The sequence below is a fragment of the Lagenorhynchus albirostris genome, chromosome 17 (assembly GCF_949774975.1).
Source record: "Lagenorhynchus albirostris chromosome 17, mLagAlb1.1, whole genome shotgun sequence".
NCBI classification, from domain to species: domain Eukaryota; kingdom Metazoa; phylum Chordata; class Mammalia; order Artiodactyla; family Delphinidae; genus Lagenorhynchus; species Lagenorhynchus albirostris.
In genome coordinates this window covers 53,328,502-53,353,925 of record NC_083111.1, presented here as the reverse complement: position 1 = coordinate 53,353,925, position 25,424 = coordinate 53,328,502, and the positions used below count along the sequence as shown (strand labels likewise).

General features: G+C 33.6%; 1 protein-coding gene and 1 non-coding gene across 3 annotated transcripts in view; one reads left to right on the top strand and one right to left on the bottom strand.

Moving 5' to 3' along the window:
- Positions 1 to 330: 330 nt before the first annotated feature.
- EMC2 (ER membrane protein complex subunit 2) overlaps positions 331 to 25,424 on the bottom strand; it is a 52,392-nt gene continuing 27,298 nt past the window's right edge. Inside the window, exons 6-12 of one of the 2 annotated variants that reach the window (XM_060127386.1) lie at positions 22,565 to 22,650; positions 22,355 to 22,414; positions 16,837 to 16,918; positions 15,910 to 16,020; positions 13,342 to 13,446; positions 4,026 to 4,113; positions 331 to 502 (exon numbers count right to left, since the gene is read on the bottom strand). In XM_060127386.1, the coding sequence (XP_059983369.1) occupies positions 4,027 to 4,113; positions 13,342 to 13,446; positions 15,910 to 16,020; positions 16,837 to 16,918; positions 22,355 to 22,414; positions 22,565 to 22,650 (531 nt within the window). In that variant the 3' untranslated portion in view covers positions 331 to 502; position 4,026. The remainder of the gene's footprint in view (positions 503 to 4,025; positions 4,114 to 13,341; positions 13,447 to 15,909; positions 16,021 to 16,836; positions 16,919 to 22,354; positions 22,415 to 22,564; positions 22,651 to 25,424) is intronic. The other variant, XM_060127387.1, reaches the window with a different exon arrangement.
- On the top strand, positions 7,754 to 7,826 carry TRNAR-UCU (transfer RNA arginine (anticodon UCU)). The gene has a single exon. It is a non-coding gene; the product is annotated as a tRNA-Arg (tRNA).

Sequence of the window (25,424 nt, the reverse complement as noted above, 5' to 3'; positions counted from 1 at the left end):
AAAAAGAGAAGAGGTAATGAAGAAAAAAATAGTTTAAGGACAAATGTGAAGAAAAGACAAAGTTTTGGGAAGTCAGGAAGGGAGTGTGGCAAATTCATGAAGCTAAAGTATGGCTAAAGCATAAAAAATGAGGAAGACAGTGGTGGGAAATAGCTCAGAAAAGGGTAGGGCCAATTTCTTTTACTCTAAGAGGAAAAGAGGTGAATTTGGGCACAAGAATGTCATACTGGGTATGTTTTTATCTCATAACTTCTCTTTTTCTCTGTGAAACAGTAAGAGAGCCTTGTTAGTTAACTAGGGCTGCCTTAATAAAGTACACAGAGGACTGGGTGTCTTAAAACAACAGAAATTTATTTCATCACAGTTCTAAAGGCCAGAAGTCCAAGATCAAGGTGTCAGCAGGGTTGGTTTCTTCTGAGGAAACTCTCCTTATCTTGTAGATGGACATCTTCTCTTCGTCTTCTCATGGTCCTTCCGCTGTATGTCTGTGTCCTAATCTCTCCTTATAAAGATATCAATCATATTGAATTAGGGCTCACCAATATGACCTAATTTTACTTAATGACCACTTTAAAGACTCAATCTCCAAATAAAGTCACATTCAGAGGCACCAGGGCTTAGAACTTCAAATATGAAATTTTGGGGAAGACACAATTCAGCCTATAAAAGAGGTTACTTGCCAAGAATGAGAAGAGAGATAGGATAAATTACAGGTTCAAAGTGAAAGAGGTTTGAAATAGTTCTAAATAGTTTGAAATACTTCTATTAACTATAAATGAAGTAACATCTTTAATGGGTAATTTTGTTTAAATTCAATTTAATTAAAACTGAAATTCTGACTTCATTATTCCATTAAAAAATTCTTTTACAAGCCAGAAAATCTGAATTCTAGTCCTTGCTCTGCTAACAAGCAATGTCCCTTAGATATATCTGGCTCTCATTTTTGTCAAGGAACAACCTATCAGAGACTAGACATATGCGTTAGAATATGCTAGAAGGAGCACTGACTTGGGAATGCCTGACATCCTGGTCCAATTACCTGCTCTGTCACAGAAGAGCTTAATTTCTCAGAACCTCACTTCCTCATCCTAAAATGCAGAACAACTAAATCTCTCTAAAGTCCCTCCTACACTCCTACTATAGTTCTTTGAATTTAAATGTTACTTTGAGAATAAAGGGATTATAGAATTAAAGAAAAAAAATTCTTCTAAATATTTGATAATAAAAATTGTATGCTTCCAACATATAGAAACATTGATTTTCCATTTCAACTTTTTCTACGTCCTCCTCTGTTCCCAAGTCAATATTATCCTCATGATTAAAGACACTCTAAATATACCTTTTTCTCACCTCTGTTGGCTTAAATACTAGGTGCTGAGTTGGAACAAGATACTACTTCTTTTGTTACATGTAATTATCTACTTAATTTTAAATCATTAAATTCTAAAATAGCATCCCTAGCGTGTCTAAGATAAGAGTTTTGCATCTTAAAAAAAAAAGCTGAATGATGGATATATTAGTCAGAAACATATATGGCTAAAGTAACAAAAAATAAAAACAATGGCTTAACAATCAAGAGTTTATTTTTCTCATTTAGTTAGTGCAGAAGCTAGCAATTGCTCTTGTTGGTTCAAGTGTTCAGCCAATCAGGGACCCAGGCTCCCAGTAATCTTTCTACGGAACCATCTCTGAAATACAGCTTTAATTCTCATATTTGCTATTTCATGCTTGTAAGATGGCTATTATACCTCCAGGCTTGTTGTTGGCATTCATGGCCAGAAGAAGCAAAAAGCCTCAGCTCACAAAACTTTGACTTTTTAATTTGAAAGAAAGGCCCTTCCCCACAGCTTCTGTTCATTTCATTAGCCCTAATTAGGCCACATGCCCAGATTTTGGATATCTGCACTTTCAAATATGGTGGCCATGAGTCACATGCAGCTACTAAAATTAAAATTAAATAAAAAATTCCATTTCTCGGTTGTCCTGGCTACATTTCAAGTGCTTAATAGCCACATACAGCTAGTGGCTACCACATTAGTTAGCACAAATATGGAATATTTCCTTCAATGCAAAAAGTTCTGCCTTGGCATATCACGGACCATATGGAATGAAACCACTTCTCTTTCAGATCAATCATGATACTTCCCTTGGGGCTGAGGGTAAGGTCCAAACCTCGTGGAATAACAGGGATCTGTGCTCCTATCTGAACAATATAGGATACAGTTAACAAGGAAGAAGGTAAAAGCAGTTGGGTGGGCAATTGTCTGCCACAATGAGATTATCATTATATATAATTGAATTTTATAAATTATTACACATTAACAATGTACTTAATAAATAAAAGATTCCTGGCAAGGAGGTATTAAAATTAGAAAAAATAAAGTGAAACTAAAGGCTGACAGTTATAAGGGACACTAAATTACTTATTACAAAAATACTGCTAAAGTAAACACTACGCTAGTGACTCATGGGAGGAGATTAAAGGGAAGAAAGGTAGTGGAATAATATGTGGGCACTATTTTCTTTATAGCAAACAAATCTGAAATGTCTGATTGTGTTGAAAATGGTCACTAAATTCATGGGCAAAAACAGTGTATCTTGTGATAACAATTATTAATTTATAAGAATTATCTTCATATGGGAAGAGTTATTTCACATCTGCCCATTACTCAGGGCAAAATAAAATGAAAAAAACTGCAAAATGAAAGAATTAGACTAGATGTGGAGAATAATTTACTAACAGAATAACTCAAAAGGTTAAGAAGCTGATACTGACAATAGTTTTCTTCCTTAAGACTTCCAGGTTGTCAATTCTTCCATGATCTCCAATTTGTGCAAATAAAGCAATAACAAGCATGCTGGAGTCTCTGTATTATGTTGGTAATTAATTAATTAAAATTTATATATGTAGTTCTATATGTAATATATAAGTTATGTATATAAATTATAAACTAATATTAACAATATTTGCTCTGAATGAACAACTGCCTATTTTAAAAACTGATTTGTGTCTGAATAAAGTTGTTAACTCTCAAAGTTCTTTCTATTCTATTGCAAAACATGCAAAATACTGCTAAAGGTAGTGTAATGGTTGTTCACTATGAAAAGAGAAAAAAAGGAAAAAGAAATTCTAATTATTATTACTGAGGAGTAATGAGATATGAGAATTGTAAAAAATTTGCTTCTAAAGATAGTTTAGATATTCTTATTTTTCCCTAAAGTAAAAATAACTAAGCCACTGAAACCCCTTCATTCCTATTATCTATGCTCTCTAAAAATTATGCCTTTTACATAGAGTTGAAAGTTGGATAAATATTACTTTCATAAGGGTTAAATTTGAATATCATAACATACATGAACCTTAAACCATTTTATAGGTAAAAAAAAATCTCAGTTATGTCCCATAGCAAAACAAAATTTTATAAAAAGATAGTGCTGAACTTTGGAGAATGATATATATTTTAATCAAGATTATCAGAATAACATTACAGCATATAAAATAATAGCCCACTGGAATACAGAGCGAAACCCAACCTGACGCTATAAAAAGAATGAAAATAATTTGCCAGCATGTTGCTTCTGTCACCTATATATGCTATGTATTTCCTATCACAAATAAAAAGGAGTTAACTAGAAATCGAGTTCTAAAACAATATAGTCACTCACTATTTGACTATAACAAAAAGAATCTAGAATTTTCATATGCAAGTTTAATAAATCATCAGTTTATTTAACAAGGTTATTTCTATATCAGATTGTGGTTTAAAAGCAGTTATATATGTATGATATGGAAAGAATGATGTACAATCAGTAAGAATCTTGTCAAATCTCTCTTCCATCGGCTTTTCCCATCTTCCTGCTTAGCAGTAAATGGCATTTTTAGGTTTATATAAACACATTCTTTACAACTGCCTTCTTAGCAGAAAATCAGTATATAAATAGCACTGGGCATCTAGTAAATAGGTCACAAACCAGTGAGCTCAATTTTACAGTTGTGAAATGTAATGTGAAAGAGTTTTTGAAACCTTAAGACTGGGTGATCTGCAGTGTTTCCAGCATGTCTTCGACTGCCTTGAGAGAGTATTTGGTTTCCTTCTTACTTCGACCTGCAAACTAATTTTTAGAAAATGCAATTAGGCTCAATTTCAGTGGCAGGTTCAAAATCACAGTCTTACTTTCAAATTGTTAGAGAGTTAACATTATCTATTTTATCACTAGCATGAAATCTGATATGTTCTTTTTCTTCAATAAAAAACAAAATTTGGGTTTTAAGGACATTTTCATTAAGGTTTCATCTTCAACTGACGTATATAAAAATTTCCGTGTGAAATTGGCCAGTTTAAATGTTTAAGTAGTATGATAACCTATAAAAACATTAACATGATTTTCAAACTGTACTCCCTCTTCAGACCAGAAAAGCTTTATGAAATAAAAAGCATAATTTAGAAATGAAATTTAGCTTATATTTATGTAGGAATGTGGACTACTTGTGTGGCCTCTAATCAACTTTTTACAATTTCAAACAAAGGTAAAATACAAATGTAAAGAAGTGTTATCAAACATTTTAGAGTTGCAAGAATTCTCCAAAACTACTTAGAGTGGGCTGCAATTTTTAAAAATTTCCCAGATTTATTAGTTGACTAGATAATATCATGTTTCTGCAGCAAAAACCTATCAAATAAAACTCTATGCTACATATTAAAGTAAATGTTTTAAAATATGCATTTTTAGTTTATTAAGTCATAATTTATTTTATAATACCAAATTGGGATTGGATTTTACAATAAAAACAAAATATAGTACATTAAATACTATCTTTGTACATTTAAAAGCAAATTCATGTGTATTAAATTCAATATAGTGCATGATAAGTGGGGAAAACACTGTTGAATACCCCATGCTGATTTCAAAATGAGTTTTCTAACTAGACTGCCAATTCCCATCATTTATCAGTTTGACTTAACACTACAGATTTACTAGATAACTATATATTCCTTGTTAAGGAAGGGGAAGGTTTATTATAACTATATTACCTGTTTTTCCCCTGGTTAAAGTATTAACATTTTCTATTAGCAACATACAGTATTTTCAAGTTAACATCTAAGCACTCAGTATACTTTCAAGTGACTGATCTTTCCTTCAAATATCAATGCTGTCTTAGGTACTTAGTACTTGATTTATGATGTGTTCCTTCTCTTTTGTAATTAACTTAATTTGGCAAACTTCTTGTGACCTGTTGAGAAAGATTAAGTGATCAAGCACAGGTAACATCGTAGAAGCAATAGGCTTCAGGAATTGGTAACCTGCCTCTGACCTCTCTGGCTGCAGCTTAACATTATGATTCTCCTATTTCCTAAACCATTAGCTTCTGTGGTTGAATCTTGATTTGATAGAGTAACTAAACGGGATTTCTAGAGGAAATGCCAGGGAAAGAGAAAAAGCTTCTTGTAAGAATCAAGATCACTTTGCCTTTCATAAGACATTATTAACTTAAAGAATTCAAATGCTGAATATACAGGCCATAATTTAAAAATATGGCAATAGCAACACCACATTTAAAACTCTGCCCTTTCATAATTTCCCTTGGTGAGTAAAGGATGTGGAGTGTGCTTATTACTCCTATTACCCAGTTGATAGAGTCACTTTCACAAGGACTTACCAAGAACAGAAAGCCTTTTCTTTTACTACTGCCTACCCAAAGTAAACAGGAATTGTCCTAATCAGATATTTAAAGGTCTAATTCTAAGAAAAAGCTTTTGATGGGTTGGGGGAAGGGGTACAAAATAGGACACCTAATTTTTTAAATGGAAAATAAAAATGAAAAATGTGTGTAGCGCTGAAATCATAGTATTTTAAAATATAGCATTTTTCTTGATTTGTATTTAAATGTAATAAAATAATAAATACAAATTTGTGATTTTTAAAATTAGCTAATTTTAGAAAACCACCTAAGATTGTATATCAACACTACTGACAACCAGTGCAATTTAGAATAAACCAAATGAACTTGTGTCAGAACAAATAAAAAGAAAGTTGGAAATATAAATCTATCACTTCAAATTTTACCTGACATGCAATTATTTTGTCTATTCTAGAATTATATGGCAATTTAACTGATTAAGCCGGAATCCTATTTTTCCCTCAAATCATGATTTAATTTTCTATTTCCCAAAAGGATAGTAACAGAATCACCTCTGCAATCACAAATAACATATGGATCACTAGCACAGACGAATTTAACAGAGTACCAAAGAAGCATTTATCTGGAAAATTACTGTGAGTAGGTTCACATTAAAGTTTTTCATGAGCATTAATCAAACTTGCCTGCCTCTACTGAACATGCTAAACCAATTACCTAATTGAAAAGCAAGTAGTAGCCATATTTTGTTTCATTAAGTAGAAACAAAGACAGAAAGCAGTTCTTAAAATCTCATTTTCTCTAATTTTTAAATGCCTAGAAAAACATTACAATAAGGAATACTTACTATACACTTTATACTTGTTTATATGCCTAGATATATAAAGTTCTCAATTAGATCCCAGAGATTTATTACTAAAATGTCAGTCTCTGAAAATTATACTTTTCCACATTAATCACAAATTCTGCATTTTTATTTTTCACACAGATTTTGCTTAAGTAAACTTTTTCATAATTTCCTGATGGATCTTAAAGAAAACTAACCAGAAAACCACTCAAATAATAAAAAATTGCTTATCAAATTCAAAGGTCAATGATTTACCCATTGTGATAACTGGAGTAAGTTGGGTTAAAATTCACAAATTTACAGTTTGTGGAAAATAATATGGGTGGACAAAGTAATAAGATAAATAAAATGGAGAAGTGGATTGATGAATCTCAGAAACATGCTGAGTGAAAGAAGCAATGCACAAAAGGGTACATAATCAATGATCTCATTTATATATAAAGTTCTAGTACAGGCAAAACTAATTTATAGTGATGAAAATCAAATCAGTGCTAGTCTGCAGTGTGGAATGGGGCTGACTACAAAGTGGCAGAGGGGACCTTTCTGGGCTGATGGAAACTGTATGTCTTGAATGGGATAGTGGTGAGAGAGGAGTATACATTTGTCAAAACTCAACTATACACTTAAAATGTGTGCATGTTATTGTATGTAAACTATACCTCAATAAAGTGGATAAAAAGAAAAATAAACAGAAACAGAAGGATGGAACTATGGAGTTATACAAAAGTGTAATAAACTGCCAAATGACCACATATTTCTCTTCCGATTGAGAGGTGAAATATTATATCCCCTGTATCTGGGTTCACCATGTGACTTGTTTTGCTCAATGGAATATTAGCCATATGTGACACAACCAGAGGCTCTGGAGTTTGCCTGTTTGCTGCTCCTGGAACCCTGAAACCATCATGTGAATAAGTCCAAATTAGCTTGCCAAATGGGAAATACAAGGCCCAGCACCCCCAGCTGACAGAGAGCCAACCATCAGACATTTAAGTGAGGCCATCAACCACTAGCATAGAGGAGAAAAGAAAATAAGTCCACTACAGACCTGTAGAATTACTCAACTGAGCACAAGCCTACATGATACCTACAGATTCATAAGCAAATAAGTCGTTATTTTAAACCACTATGTTAGCAAAAGGCAATAGATACAAATATTTATGAAATCTGATTCACATGAAGAAAATCACCAACTTCTGTAGAAAAAGAATAGAGATGAAAATTTCAAAAGCAACAAAAGATTTTATTTAAAACCCGTTACGGGGACTTCCCTGGTGGTCCAGTGGTTAAGACTCTGCGCTTCTACTGCAGGTGGCACAGGTTCGATCCCTGGTTAGGGAACTAAGATCCTGCATGCCGTGCAGCGCAGCCAAACAAAAACAAAAATAAACAAAAAAAATGTTACTAGTGTCTAGAAGCAAAAATAAATTTTGCATGATGGGTGATTCCTAATTGAGAGGTATTTTAGGCTGCTATACAGAAACCTGACATTATCAACTGAGAGATGTTATCTTTTTGGAGTGGTATCCAAGATGACAGAAACTTACAAAAATTCCTTATACTATCCTTTCCCTTAGAGTCAAGAAAAGGCAAATCATACCTCAGGAAAGATGTGTAAAACATCACTGGGTACTATGGAGTTTATGGTGCCAAAGTCAAAGACTGAAGAGCACAGATGATATTCTCAGAGCTCTTTCCAAAAACACTGAGACTTTACAAAATAAGTCTATGAAAAGAGAATGGATCTAATAAGACAATTTAAAAAAATTTGTTTAAAGAGAATGGCAGGGAGGGAAAATATTACTAACGAATAGGGTTTGGATATATGAGCAATGACTTAAAGTATCGAAATGATGGATTCATGTCTAATGGTAAAGTGCATCTCATATGGCAGGGAAGGGCATGCTTGCCTGGTCTTGCATTACTGAAGAGACAGTGAAAATGAGGAAAAACAAACAAACAAAATGAAACTCTAAATTTAGTTACTATGGAGAGCTTTGGGTCTGAAATGAAAAAGGAAACAAGTGAGGGTAGGATATCACTTGTTCACATGAGAAAATAACTAAGAAGGGAGTTGGAAACTATAATTACAGTTTTAGAAACATTTATACCTGACATCTCTTTATAAAGGCAGTATATTGTGGCCATTAAGAGCATCAAACTTGGAGTCAGGCTGCCTAGGTTTGAAAATCGCTCCTGTTCATATCCAGTTATATCACCTTGGAGAAAGTTATTTAATCTTTCATGCCTTAATTTCCTCATTTGTAAAACAAGAAAAGTACCTACCTTATAATAAATTTTGTTTGCTATTATAACTGTTATTGTTGTTACTGCTATTGTAATTGCAATAAAAATAGCAGACATAATAAAGTGAACTTACAGCATGCAATTAGTAAACACAATATAAGGTGTATTACTGTGATATGGTAAAAAGTATGTATCAACTCCTTTAATACTCAGAAAACTTTTATTATGTCCATCTTGCAAATGAAAAGCCAGGCCCAGAGATGGTATGTAATTTGTCCATGGCCACATGTCAGAGCCAAACTTGGAAGCCAGACAATACAGGCTCGCGCATCTGTGTTCTCTCTCAACTATTATAAGGTAGCAGCTTTCATAGAATGGGACTCATGACAGAATACAGAGAGAAACACTGGAAAGCTATGCAGGGGGGAACAGACCTCTATTTTCACATAATACATAAAAATCAGTTCCAAATGGATTGTGGATCTAAATGTGAAAAGTAGAAGAAAAAAAACTCCAAAGACACACAAGATTATCTTTATGACCATCAGTAGCAAATGATTTCTTAAGCAGAACATAAAAGACAAACCATAAAGGAAATGAACGATTAGGGTGAAGATAATCTTCAAAACTTTCTTCATCAAAATCATTTGAGAGTGATTGCAACTAAGGAGTTAAAAAGATCTGCTACACATATAATGAACAAAGGGCCCATAATCAAAAAACTAAAAAACAAAATAAAAAGTTATAAACCAATGAAAAACATAGACTTCATGAAAGAAGATATCCAAACAGCCAATAAACATATGAAAAAGTGTTCAACCTCACTGGTCATCAGGGAGATACAAAACAAAACCATGAAGACACCACTACACATACACCAGAATGACTATAATTACAAAAACTGACAGAAGGATGTGTTGGTGAAAATGTGGAACTATGAGAACGCTCAAACACTGCTGGTGGGACTATAAACAAGTAATCTGGAAAACCAGCTTTATCTACTTCAGTTAGATATATATACATCCTATGACACAGTATTTCCACTCAAAGGTATACACCCCTAAGAAGTACATGTACATATACACCAAGAGACTTGTACAGCAATATCAGTGTAGTATTATTCATAATAGCCCCAAACAGGAAATAATCCAAACGCCTATCAACAACTGAATAAAGGGGCTTCCCTGGTGGCACAGTGGCTGAGAATCCTCCCTCAATGCAGGGGACACAGGTTCGAGCCCCAGTCCAGGAAGATCCCACATGCTGTGGAGCAACTAAGCCCATGCGCCACAACTACTGAGCCTGTGCTCTAAAGCCCGCGAGCCACAACTACTGAGCCTGTGTGCTGCAACTACTGAAGCCCGTGTGCCTGGAGCCTGTGCTCCGCAACAAGAAAAGCCACCACAATGAGAAGCCCGCACACTGCAAAAAAGAGTAGCCCCCGCTTGCCACAATTAGAGAAAGCCCGTGAGCAGCGACGAAGATGCAACACAGCCAAATATAAATAAGTAAATAAAATAAATTTTAAAAAACTGAATAAATAAATTATAGTATGTTCATATAATAGACTACAGTACAATGAAAATGAATGAACTACAAACTTAAAGATAAAACTCATAAATCATGCAATAGGCCAGACAAAAATAAATACATACTGTATGATTCTATAAATTTCAAAAAAAAGCCAAAACTATGGGATTATAAATTTGTACTTTTGAGGAGAATACAAGGAGTAGAATTTGAAAGAAGGTACCAGGAAGGTTTTGGGGTGCTGTAATGTTTCTATTTATTGACCTGGATACATTTACTTGTATAATTCATTGGAATGTATCTTTGTGACTTGGGTTCATTTTTCCATGTATGTTATAATTTAATAAAAATTGATTTTAGAAATATAGTCATGCCAGGTCAAAAAAAGCACTCTCTGAGCAGCTAGTTGTTTCTCAAAAATATCTTAAAAACAATGATGTAGTTTGCACACTATTATTTTCATATTATCCAAGTCTTATTTATTTATTTATTTATTTTGCGGTACGTGGGCTTCTCACTGTTGTGGCCTCTCCCGTTGCGGAGCACAGGCTCTGGACGCGCAGGCTCAGCGGCCATGGCTCACGGGCCCAGCTGCTCCGCAGCATGTGGGATCTTCCCGGACCGGGGCACGAACCCATGTCCCCTGCATCGGCAGGCGGACTCTCAACCACTGCGTAACCAGGGAAGCCCCCAAGTCTTATTTTTAAATCACAAACTATCCCTCCCTCCCTCGCAACCCCCAACCCCCAAGCCTACTCTGTGTGGAACCCCTCGAGCTATCTCAAACTCCATTTGAAGAAGCATAGCTTAGCTAATATTTATAGATATTCTGACTTGCAATATGCCAACAGAACCAACATTCTCTATTATATATAATAAAACTACACAAAAGTGACTAAATGGTGTGATCACAGGGCACTGAATTGTTTTAATCTCCCCAACCAAGAGTACAAAAACAAAGAAATAAACAGCACCAAAACCAAGACCAAAATAAGAGGAAACAAACCCAACAAAGACATCTTTCAAAAAAAACTATATTGCAGGCAATCCTTCAAAACCCTAGAAGGTTGTTATACCACCAACAGTAGCAGGACCTACAAAAGCTCAACAGCTATGTGGTAGGCACTACAGGATGGAAAAGAGGACAACCTACTACTCTATAAGCCACCGAAGTAAAAAAAAAAGTATGAACTGATGCAATGGCTTGCAAAACTAGGACAGTCTCATAGGCTCCAAATCAAAGTATAAGAAACTGCATGCAGGGCTTCCCTGGAGGCGCAGTGGTTGAGAATCTGCCTGCTAATGCAGGGGACACAGGTTCGAGCCCTGGTCTGGGAGGATCCCACATGCCGCGGAGCAACTAAGCCCATGAGCCACAACTACTGAGCCTGCGCATCTGGAGCCTGTGCTCCGCACCAGGAGAGGCTGCGATAGTGAGAGGCCCCGTGCACCGCAATGAAGAGTGACCCTCGCTTGCCACAACTAGAGAAAGCCCACGCACAGAAACAAAGACACAACACAGCAAAAAATAAATAAATAAAATAAATTAATAAACTCCTACCCCCAACATCTTCAAAAAAAAAAAAAACACTGCATGCAAACGTGACCTTAAACAAATCTAATAGTCTAAAACCTCAAAATCTCTGAATTATCCAACAAATACCCTCCTCCAAAAGGAAAAAAACCTCGAACTGAAAGAAAACTACAGAAACTGAAACCAAATTTAACAGGGCAGAAACACTGGGGTTAAGAGGGAGAGATGGTTCAGATAAGGGGAGAAGGGGAGGGTGGGAGGTAGTGATGCCCAGAGGCAGAAAATCCCAGAAGAAAAAACAACAACAACAAAATGTAACATTTAAAACTGAGAACACCACCTCAAAATTCAAGATCTGTAGACCAGTAGGGGTAGAACACAGGGAGGCCTGCAGCCAGAAAAATCATTCTGAACCTGACCTAGTTCTAAGAAAGACTAGATATACAGAGAGGTCATATTTGAGTTCTCTGTAACAAAGAAGAGGAAACATATAAATTACCAGAAAAAAAAGAAGAGAATAAAATACAGAAAATGACAGACAGATTTGAAAAAAAAATGAATGATAAAAGGAAGTGTGAAAGGAGATCCAATAAACTTATAGTTAGAGACCTGAAAAAGAAAACTTAAGGAATCAAGCAAAAAAAATTCAAAATCATAATTCTAAAAGCAACTTTCCTCAAATTAAAAGAGGACTGAATCCAAATATTAAAAAGGTCTATAGTGTATTTGGGAAGACCGACCCAAGAATATCAACAAAACATTATCATAGTGAAACTATTGGATTTTAAAGATAAAGAAAAAAATTCCTTTGGGCAACCTGACAAAAAGTGCAAGTCACTTATTAGAGAAAGAAAATCAGGATGGCATGAAACTTGTTGACAGCAATATTTTATCCTAAAAAAAAAGGAACAATATGCTTAATACTTAGGTAAATGTATTTAACAGCAAAGGATGTATAAAAAGTCAAATTGTCCTTCAGATATAAAGACTATAGACGGATAAGTTACAAACATGAAAGATGTAAGAAGATGAGTTTTTCCATGAGTCTTTCCTGAAGAATCTCCTTAGGGATGAGCTTCAGTAAACTAAAATATGAGGGGAGATGTTTCAGATAAGATCTGACTGTAAACAGAGTACATAAACTTTGTTATATAGTCTTGTTAGTTTACGTTTAGGATTTTCTTCCTCTTTCTTTATTATTTGAGATATCTCTGATTAATAATACACTCACAGACCCAATCTGCCTGTGAAATACATCATGAAATTTATCCTTTCTGGATTTTTACAATTACTTTTTTTTATTTGCTAAATGTAGAACTACTGAGATGATAATGCTCATTATGGGATCATAATAGTAACAGACTCCAGTTACTATTTTACTAAAGTAAAACTACTATTTTACTAAAGTAAAAAACATTTGATAAAGACCCAAAAGCACAAAAGTTCAATGATAGACATCTAGCTTTGTAGTTTGTAGAAACATAAACAACAACTAAGAAATACATTAACTGATCTTTGTCATAATATAAAATTATCGATACTAACCTGATAAGCTCTGTTTATTTGACTAGCTGCCCAACTAGCATATTTCATGTTGTCCTTTTTTGTTTTTGCACTTGCTTTTGGATTAGAAGCAATATGACTTGCAGACTAAGAACAAAAAAGAAACATCAAAAACAATACTCCTTTGATGTAGCCAAGACAATCAAAAACATGTAAGGGTCATAATTGCAATGGGCTGATGATAAAGTTTTTCAAAACTGTATCAACACAATTTTTAAAATAAAATAGAGCTGAATGAAATTAGTGAAATGAAATGAAAATATATTTTAAAATGGAGAATAATCCAAGATAGTAGGAAGAGAAAGGATACCTTAAATAATATCTAAAATTATTTTATTACCTGTCTACCACAGCCCTTGAAGGTAAAATTCCATCATCACTTAAATACTGTAGGATATTACTGGTGCTATTTCTTATTACTGAATTACTTCAACTTTTCTATGTCAGAATTATAGAATTACTGAATATTAATATAAGGAACCTCAAAAATAATTTAGTCTAACTTCCTACATTAACAGGTGAAAAAAAAATTAAGTCCAATAGGAGTGAACTGACTTAACCAAAGTAAGTTAACGAAAGTCTTACAAGTAGAAAGAGATCATCACTTCCAACCTATTTCTCTTTTCACTACACTGAGAGTTTCCAAACTATGTTCCAAATAACCAATTAGAGCCATCATCTCCTTTTTAAAGATGTATTTAAACAAGGGATTGTTAAACTGGGATCCATGCAAGAATCTGTAGACCCTCAAAATCATATTCTTATTTTTAATTGTATGTATTTCTGGGGAGAGAAAGATACAAATTTTATCTTATGCTTAAATATATCTTAAGAAGCTCTGTCCATGTGGTTTCTTTAATGCCTAGCCTGTGTTATATGCTTTTTCCTTCTGTCTCCTTCTCTGCCACTAAGGAATTTATATGCCAAAATCTGATTGCAGTAGTTAAGAGAATGATTCTGGAGTCAACTGCCTGAGCATCATTTAGCAGCTCTGTGTCCATCCTGGGGCAAATTAATCAGGACTCTCTGTGCCTTGGTTTCATTTTCTGTGAAATGGTAGTAGTAATAGTATCTTCTCAAATAGTTGATATAAAGATGTAATGATTTAAAATAAAAAAGAGAGCTCATAACAACACCTGACACATAAAGTGCTATGTATTTTTACTATTATTAATAATTTATTTATTTTAAAAAATAGTATTTATTTGGTAAAAGAGACACTGCTACCATACTGTACCTACAAGCTGTTACAACTGGCACTAGTAGAATCCAGAAAAAAATTTTTGAAATCCCTTTAATCTGTTTTCTAATTATATTTTGCCATTTCTTTGCTAAAAGTTATTTCATTTACGTTTCTTCCTGCCTCCATTTCTGCAATCAATCCTTTTCACTGAGCTCCAACAAAATATTCATCCGAAAGTCCATGAAAAGACTAGGATAAATTAAAATTTCAAAGGACTGGCCTATTAAAGAAGTTTATTTTTCTAGTCATTCTGACTGTAGAAAGGAGCTCATTTTATATAAATTTGAAGTTCATTAAATTCTTCCTCTATTTCCCATAACTCTTGTTAACTGACTTTTTCTAAGCTCATCATTTAGCATACATAAACAAAAGAAACATTTAATTACATGCGTACCACAGTTTTTCTATACCATAAAAAAAGTTTTAGTTTGGCATCAGAGATTTTATTTCTAATATGTCTTTTATAAACATAGTTTAAAAATATCTCATACAATTATAATTTAAGGTAAGAAATAAAATGTTGGGCATGAACCCAAGAATAACAAAACAATCAAGAAATACAACGGGCTTCCCTGGTGGCGCAGTGGTTGAATGTCCACCTGCCGATGCAGGGGACACCAGTTCATGTCCCGGTCCAGGAAGATCCCACGTGCAGCAGAGCGGCTGGGCCCGTGAGCCATGGCCACTAAGCCTGCGCGTCCGGAGCCTGTGCTCCGCAACGGGAGAGGCCACAACAGTGAGAGGCCCGCGTACCGCAAAAAAAAACAAAAAAGAATAAAACAAAAAAGAAGGAAATCACTTTGGGCTTCCCTGGTGGCGCAGTGGTTGAGAGTCCGCCTGCCGATGCAGGGGACACGGATTCGTGCCCCGGTCCAGGAAGATCCCACATGCCGCGGAGCGGCTGGGCCCGTGAGCCATAGCCACTGAGCCTGAGCATCCGGAGCCTGTGCTCTGCAACGGGAGAGGCCACAACAGTGAGAGGCCCACGTACCGCAAAAAAAAAAAAAAAAAAGAAATACATAATATAGCTTTGTATCTGTTACTATTTAATTTCATAAAGGCAGATTTAAATTCTGATATAGTAAAAGATAATTGACAATAAAATGTCAAATAGCTGGGATATATTAACATTTAAAAATATAACTGCCTTACAACCTATTGCTCATAATTAACTAGAGGATAGAGGAAAAAAATCATATGCTTATCAATGAAATACAAAAAAAAAAGAGGGAAGTGATTAACTGGGACGGTTAACGGACTTTAAATGACATTTCATAAAATAACATTAAACATGCACCTCAACTCACCATGTAAAGTCCAAACAAAGCTCTCATATTTCTGTTGTTCAGTTTCAATGCCTGTGCAAAATACTTTCTTGAAAGTTCAAGATTTTCAAGTCCACCTTGGGTATATTTAACCTGTTAAAAATTACGGAGTGCTGAAACCTGTTTATTTTACTACTTTGAAATATAGCATGTTTCATCATACCATAGGCATTAGTAATTGAAACAGATATTCTGTAAACAAATGCAAGATGTTAAAAGAATTCATCTTAAAGTTGTTAAAGCTAATCTAAACTTTAAAGCATAACCTACCCTCCAGAATCATTATATTCTATGAACATTAAGATCACTGAGCTTTTAAAATAAAAAAATGCTGCCAATATAAAAAAGGCAGTATAATTTCTATTTCAACTGCCTTCGAAATGCTTCACAACTTTATTTTCTATTACTAGTATTATAAAACTAGACTTCATAGTGAATTGTCCTTTCCTAGTTGCACTGACATTCCTTAATGATGAAGTCCTTTTAACCTTATAGAATTCAATTGTATTGCTATTCTTAACAGTTAATCAAATAAGATAAATACTTCCTACTTTCCAAAATACTGACCTTAATATGAATTTCCTAGAATATGGATGTAAAAACTGTAATCACTGTAAAATGCCTTAAAGTCCATTAAACGGCGATAACTGTGATATAATTCATAATTAAGAAAGAATACAGTATGCAATTAGAAAAATACAAAGAATTTCACTATTTTAAATAAGTGCATTTAACTGAAAAGTCAGTATTTCCATTATAGTATTAAAAATTTTACTCCCATAAATCAATTTTCATCACATCTTACATATTTATATACTTGCCTAACGTTAACGACATATTCTTAGTTCCATAATAATACCCACACCAACAAAAATAAAATCACATACAATTGTTTTTGAAAATACTTACTTCAGCATACTGCTGACAGTATAAGTGGTTGTGTGGATTAGTCATCATAAGCTCCTCTAAACAAAACGCCGCTTTAGCATAGCTGAAAAACATCAAGGAGTTAATTTTAAAAGTCATAAATTTTATGTCAGTTACACCTTAAAATAATTTAAAAACAATTTTAGTGATATTACACATTTTATTCCCAAAATACTTTAAATACCTTTATTAATAAAGTACCTATCTTGAATTCATAAATATGAATATCATATTTTTTAATGAAATGAATACACAGAAGCTTAAATCCTAAAGCAGCCTGTGAACTATCAAGAGATATTACATTTTTCTTTTTTTCTTATTTTTTTATGTATGTATATATGTATGGCTGCGTTGGGTCTTCATTGCAGTGCGCGGGGCTTTCTCTATTTGCACCAAGCAAGGGTTACACAGTGCGCGGGCTTCTCATTGCCGTGGCTTCTCTTGTTGCGGAGCATGGGCTCTAGGCGCGCAGCCTTCAGCAGCTGTGCCACATGGCCTCAGTAGTTGTGGCTTGCGGGCTCTAGAGCACAGGCTCAGTAGTTGTGGCGCACAGGCTTAGTTGCTCCACGGCATGTGGGATCTTCCCGGTCCAGGGCTCGAACCTGTGTCCCCTGCATTGGCAGGCAGATTCTTAACCACTGTGCCACCAGGGAAGTCCCGAGATATTAAATTTTTAAAACTGGGTCACTAGGATGACATCCAAACATAATTAACAACACAGGCTTCAAGATCTTGGATCAGGTTACATATAAAATAGGTTCTACAAGTCCACTGATCATTTAATAAAATATTCAAATAGTTAAAGTGTAATGAGGAAATAAACACTAAATATTCTCTATTCACTAAAAATCCTTTACAGACATATCCCACATATTCTATTACAAAGACTTTTCATTATTTAAGGTTACTGTCAAATACAAAGTTATTAAGTTATGAATTTCTAAACCCATGAAAAACAGATCAAGTTAGTGGTTTTGATATGCACTCTACTACTATTTAATCATGTGGTAGAGAAACAAAATCTTTACTGAAAACCTAAGGAGAAAACTGCTGCAAAGGGTTCTGGAAAAATAGTTTTATACCACATGACTATAATTCTCCTTAATGTATTTTATATGTTTAAGCCCTGTGAATATCCTTCCTATTTACAGGAAATCCTAAAGAACACAGGTCTTGTAAGATTCAGTCCCAGTGAGGAGGTTATGACATCACAACAGAAAAAGGCTACCTACAGTTATTTTTGACGTCTGTCACCAATATACAAAGGTATCTATTTTACACTAATGTCTGATATACTTAGTTTTCAAAATATATACGTTGCAGTTTCAAACATGTGAAATACTGACTAATAATAGCTAACTTTTATTAGGTACTCATTATGTATCATGCACTTCTCTAGGTGTGTTACAAATATTAATTCATTTAATCCCACCAAAACCCTAGGAAGTAGGCAGACAGCCTACACTCTTAACCACAATGCATACTACCTATATACACTACACATCAGGATGAAAAATCGAGGTGGTGATGGTAGTGATGAATATGTCAACGGTAACATAAGAACAGGTACAGCAATCAAACCCAAAGGGCCAAAGGAACCAAAAACACCCTGCAGATTAGCCCCAAATCACAGCATTTTAAACTTATGAAGGACCTTATATATAATTCTCATCAAAGATCATGCTGCTATTTAGCCCTTTTCATATTTATGCCCAAAACCTAGTATTGGTTCTTGACATATGATAGCTATATAATGAATGACTGAACAAATGACAATAAATGTGTAGAACAAAAGTATTGTGACTACCTATCTGATATTTATTCATCATTGTGTAGAAGGGGAAGTCGTCTCTACCTTAAACACCAGCTTCATCAGAAAGATAGTTCCCTTCTAAATGTGTTCCTTTACGGTAACGCCAAAAATTCATATTAATGCTAAGAATAAATGTTCTTAGAGATTTAAATGGGTTGAGCAGAACAGTGACTCTGATTCTTATATAACATAATGTAAGATAAAATGGGCAGAGAGGAGTTTCTAATGAAAAATGAATGCCAAGATACTTTTCTCAAAAATTATTTAGTATCACATACGAGGGGATACCTTCCCCCAATTTTACAAAATATAAAATCAAATTAATTTTGTGGATAAAGTATAGAATCAAATAAACTTAGAGCTGGAAGGAGTGAGAAATGGTCTAATCCAGTTTTTCTCAGCCAGGGGTACACAAGAGTATTAAGCCATAAAAAAGTGATTTGAGTGATGACTATTTTCTCAGTTCTCCCAAGATGGTACATAGCCAATACCAATGCAGATATATAAAGAAATTAATTCATTACATACAACTCATGAGACTAAGATTTACAGAAGTCAAAATAATTGGAATCCATTTAAAATAGAATAACCACTATTATTACTACATTAGAGTCAGTAACTAAAGCTTTTGAAGTTCTTCTGTTCCTCACAAAAGCATATGTATAGGTTATAATATTTGTTCCTTGACTGCTTTATCAACATTGTGATTTTTCCTTACAGGATTCTGATAATTCCCTTTGTTATAGAATTTTATAGTAAGGCTGTACCTACAATAATCACAATCATAATCAATCTTTACTAAACTGCTCCCTGCTGATATAACATCTATTTTTAACTACAAATCAAGTACAAAAAAATTCAGTATCTTTGTTTAAAATACATATTTTTGTTTATAATATGTACTGTGGGTTAAGGCATAAATCATGACAAATTTTTTATACTTAGAGCAAGTGTCTCAATGTGATCAACTGGTGTGACATATACCACTAGAATAACTGTATCTAGAATTTATAAATCAGAAGCAAATTTAAATAAAAATAACTTAAAGACATAAAAAAAGTATGTGGCAGAATTCTATATCCCCTTTTCTCTCTATAAAATCACTGAATAGACTTATATGAACAGTCTACTGTGGAAATTTATTTGGAGTAAAAAAGTCTACATCTAGATTCGCAATGCTGCCTGTGACTTACTATAACTATTAATATGAAGAAAAGAATGTCAAAATATTAAATATATCAAGCAATTCCTAAATTGGTTCATTTTTGCCACCAGGTCCACAAAACTGTGGTAAACTGACATTCCACAGTAACTTACTACTTGTACCAACAATATCCTACCGAAGACAATGACTTGCTCAAACAAGTTAAATGAATTAAGTGAACATTCTAATTTTCATACAGTTTCAAAAAATCTGAAGACATTTATTTCCACTCACTGTAAATCTGAATATCCCTTCTAAGTGTTCAATTAGAAAAAATAAACAGACATTGTGTAAGTAACTAGCTTCAAGACCAAAAAGAGTTTTGTAATACAAGATAAAAGGGTAGGCAGAATGTAAGTATCATTTCCCATGAAAAGAAACTATTTTTCAGGTGCTTTTCTGTCTTTGTATCTCTTGATTTCTTGTGATTCTTCAGTTCATTTCTCTTAAATGTACATCCAACTCTATCTCAATAAACTCTTTAGAGATGCAAAACAAAGCAAAACTGAATGTGGCTATTACAAGGTGAGGCAAATAATAAATTTAATGATAGGTTAAAAATAAAGTATAACCTATTTGAGAACTAAATATAGAAATATTACAAATACATGTAAAAAGGTAAAATTGATAAAGAAGTAGAAGAAAAAAACAGATATATATTTATATAGTTCTTAGAGGACAGAAAACCTGAAAGCAATATAAATTGATATATCTGACCATCTAAAAATATAAAGTTTCTATAAGTTAAAAAAATCAAAAAAAAAAATCAATATTAAAAAGACATAATAAACAAGGATATATTCTTGACAGGACAAAGGCTCATATCATTTACATAAAGAGCTCTTAAAAAACGTGTAACCAATTTTCACTTATCAAAATTTGCAAAGATTAGAAAGAATAGTAGCACCTGGTGTTGTTAAGTGGACATTCTAATAATTGCTAATGTGAGAGTAAACTGACACTACCTTTCTAGTGCACATCTAGGAATGATTTATCAAAACCACTGAAAATGTGCATATCATTTAATCAAGTAATTCTACTTCTAAGAATTTAGCCCAAGGAAAAATTTAAATAAAGATAATCATTATATGTATGTGTAACTGAATCACTTTGCTGTATACCTAAAACTAACACAACACTGTAAATCAACTATACTTCAATAAAAACAAAAACAAAAACAAAACCCTAAAAAACAAACAAAACAATACTGAGCCTCCAATCTATGAATTTGGTATTATTTAGGTGTTCTTTAATTTCATTAATTAATATTTTATAGTTTCCAGCATACAAATAATTTACATTTTAATAAAATACTTTATAAATGTTGACTTTAAAACAATGAAAAATAGAAACATTACCACTTAACCAAATACACTACCACTCTTACACACATAAGAGAAAGCTAAGTATATTTACAAATATGATCATACAAGCATCCAAACATGGTTCAGGAAATAACTTCCAAACAAAAAACAAAGAGAATCTGATAGCCAGCATATATAATAGAGAAATGAAAAATGGTTCCCAGAATACAGTACACATTCATTAAGTGACATTTTATTTTCGCCGCCACTTTTATTAGAATTACACAGATAATACATTAACTCTATTTCACATACATATATACCCCTGAGAAAAGGCAAGAGACAAGTATCTTCATTCGATATTATTTCCTATGTCAGCTATTTGTACTATGAGGATGAGGTTAAGTATTCTAAGTATTCGTGCACAGTAAGAATATGTGCATGAGAATCTGATTCTGTTCTCTGAAAAGGAAGGAAAGAAACAATGTGATATACTTCAGACTCCTCACTAAGAAAAAAGGGGAAAAAAAGCCTGCCTCTAGATAGAGGTTAGCGTTAATGCTGTGATATTAGAAAACTTGCGCTAAGACTGGGCTAATCCTCTCACACTGGGATTTCCTCCTGTCACTGCAATAAAAAAAAGCTAACAAAAACATTAAATATCCAATAAGCAAGTTCCTACAGCATTCAACATTCTTGATTATTCTTGGTTTTTTACCCAGGCAACAGAATGCTTCTACTTTGGAAGAGTTGATTCTCTTAGCACTAAGGCTAATAAATGCATACAATTGACAGAATTTTTAAACAGCAGGGAGTATAATACTCTTTGTATGTAAGAACAATTTAAATTCTAAAAATTCACAATTTTGATTCACTAAAAATAACCTTAGCTCAGCACATACATGCCTTTCTAACTCCAAAGAATGCCATCTGTATTTGAAAGAAAACTCATTTCCCAAACAAAAATAATTTAGCAAAACACAAATGACCTACTTAAAGCAATTCACATATTATAACCAACAAACTGTCGATTTGTTTTTCTTCATTTATTTATTTTGCTAATTTAAAATGACGTGATTCATACCTCTCACCAATCCTTTAGAAACTACTATGCCTTCTGAACTTATATAGTGATGAAAATTGCACTCCTTAACGAAATTTTATGTGTTAACGACTTACTCATGTTCATTGATATAAAGTTCTGCAAGTTCATGCCAGGCTTCTTGGTCTCCAACAAATCTGGTGAGAGGAAAGGGAAAAAAAGTAAGTGTGTAGATATTCTATAAATGAACAGCATGGAGGCAAAAAGGAAAATCAAATGCAAATTCCATTTTAATTAAAAAAGATTTATCAGAATAACAAAACACAATCCTCTTGTAAGACACTCACTGTTCCAGATACTCATTCAGTTCCCGAATGGCCTCCACATTTTTCCCCTGGGCTTTTCGAATGGCAATCTTACGCTTTCTTGCAGCCTGTGGGTTGACATTAATAAAGGATTAGACCCTCATGATTCCCTGGGTTTTTGTAAAGAGGTAATTTGACTGTGCAAATTATTATCTCAATGCCAGTGAAATTCCATTGTAAAACTACTGCTTAGTGGGAGTTTATAAACATACCCCATGACATCCCACTGGGGAGTTCAAACATTCCTCTAACAATCACATGTGCTTTACTTTTGATGTACACAATGTATGCATCATTTCATTCAAATAAATAACCATCCAGATTCTGATAATTACAAGCCAGCAGGGAATCCTAATCTTTATCCAGCCTAAAGTCCTTTACTCTGTCTCATTCATAAGATCTGTATCTTAAGAGATAGAGGGATAGTGGAGATTAGAAAATAATCTTACTGTGGCCACTTGAATGTCATTATACAAATATGGCTTCAAATAACTTTTTTCACAATTTCAAGAGAAAAATCTACCTAAGAGTCTTTCAAAACAATAATATAGGTGCTGAAAGAAATATTTTATAATAGACAAAACATTTAAAACCTGCAACTTAAAGCTTTTTAAATATATAAAAATCAATGCCATTTATTTATACATTCATCAAATATGTAACAAACATCTGTTGTTTGCCAGGTACTGTGCTGGACAATGAAAATATAAGGATAAAAAAAAGGAAAAGATAATTCCTTGCAGGAGCTCAGTCTGATAAGAGAAAGAGACATCAAATAAAAAGACAATAATAGAGATATCTAAGATGTTGTGGCAACACAGAGGTGATCCTAACAAGGCTGTGGCAGATGGGAGGAAGTGGAAGCACAGGAAGCAAAGAGCGTCCCAGATGTGATACCTGGGCTGAAAGAGAAAGTGCAAGTAGACATTAAGAAAGCAGAAAAGAAAGTTGTGTGGAGGGACGATACTGCACAGTAGGAGAACACAGGAGCAAAGGCATAGGAGACAGCAGCATTGTGTATAATCAAGACTGTATGTTTGGGGCTGAAGTGACTGGAGGGCTCTGTGTGAATTATTAAATTTATATCCCCTCCATCTCTGTTTAATTCAATGCAGAAGACTAAACAATAAAACACTATAATTAGGGCTAGGTTAGGCTTATTAATTATGAACATGATTGTCATTGTTTTATGTAAAACACACTCCACAAGATACAGACAAGGGAAGTACTGTAAAATGAATGGGGCCTCTTTAGACCAAAGGAGCTATCTGTCCTGGGGTGGAAAAGGTGGGTTTTTGCTCTGAAAAACTGAAAGTCAAAATATCAGAGTGAATCAAGAGACTCCCAATAAATATGACCAAAAGCAATATTTATAATAATAGTGATAACAATATTTCAGTAATGAAAGAATGACACATTTGTTAAAAATGTATACCCCTGATTATATGGTTAATGCTGAATGCCTACCAGAACACCTGCCACACAGCAGGAACTCAAATATTTTTGGAATAATTTCACTATGCACAACAATGAAAGTGCCATAATAAATGTAAAGTTTAAGTCTCAAGAATTCAGAAGGAAAGGAAAAGTAAAGCTCTAAAAGTAACTCAATCCTAAAGCCTTTAGGAAGAATATTAGACTTCAAATGTACGCCTTATTCCAAAGTCCTTCTGAAAATAGGTGAGGATTAAATTAACACAATTAAGAAACTAATTTCTTTGGGGCATATATTATCTAATTTCACCAGTTCAACAGAATTTGAAACATTTTTGTTTATTCATTTCATTTTTGATGACACTACTTCTTCCACAGGCAATATGTTAGAGCGGAGAGTCTAGGTTTTGAAATAAAAAAAAACAAGGAACTGAATCCCAACTCTTGTCACTTACGAGCTTTCTAACCAAGACCAAAACATCCGACCTGCCCAAACTTCAATAATACCACCAATCTCCAAGTATCAAAGTGAAGTATCTAACACAGTACACAGCATATAACAGTACTGAATAAATGTTATCTTCCTTCTTTTTTACCTTTGGTCTATGCTTAATATATATGTGTTAAACCTTGCCAAAAGCTCTGCCTATGAGATCTTTAAAGAACTGGCACAGGCTTGCTTAGTTTAATATTGATATATTGCCCCAATCCTTACAGGATTTGTATCAGCTGAAATGAGATATTGTATAGATGCAGTGAAACTTGTTGAAAATACTGCATTCAAATGCCACAAATAAGAGACAAAAAGTCAAAGTATAAACATGAATAGCAACTAATACCTCTACAGTAAGAGATGTGGTATGAACACTGTAATGGACACCATTATTCACAAAATGAGTTTCGTTTTTTTAAAAACACCTGTCTAATATTAACTCATTTTCTCATTGATTTGACAAGAGAATCATGTCTCTACTGTTGAACAAACACCAAAATTTTTAGGTCAGCAGCATTTTGCAGAATACAGTTTATAAAGCACTGCTAGTGTTTCAAAGATAATTAATCTTTAAAAATGCCTTTTTAAAACACAATCCTTTTGTAAATAATGAAAAACAGAGGTTTAAACAACCTAAATGCATCAAAAGAGGTAGGATGAGAAGTAGGATCTCAAATTTCTGATTCCCGTTCTAGATTTATTGATAAGAGTTCCTGAAACTGAAATATTACAGATTAATTTGTTACTATTATTTTGAATTATGTATATTTATAGTAGGTGGAATGCCATAATTTTATAACGTAAAACAGAAATTCAGTATTAACTTTGTAATAGCCTATTTTAAAAACTAAGAGTTTTCCACCTAACAAACACTTCAGTGAAGTATAAGCAAAGATTTTAAACATAAGGTTTTAC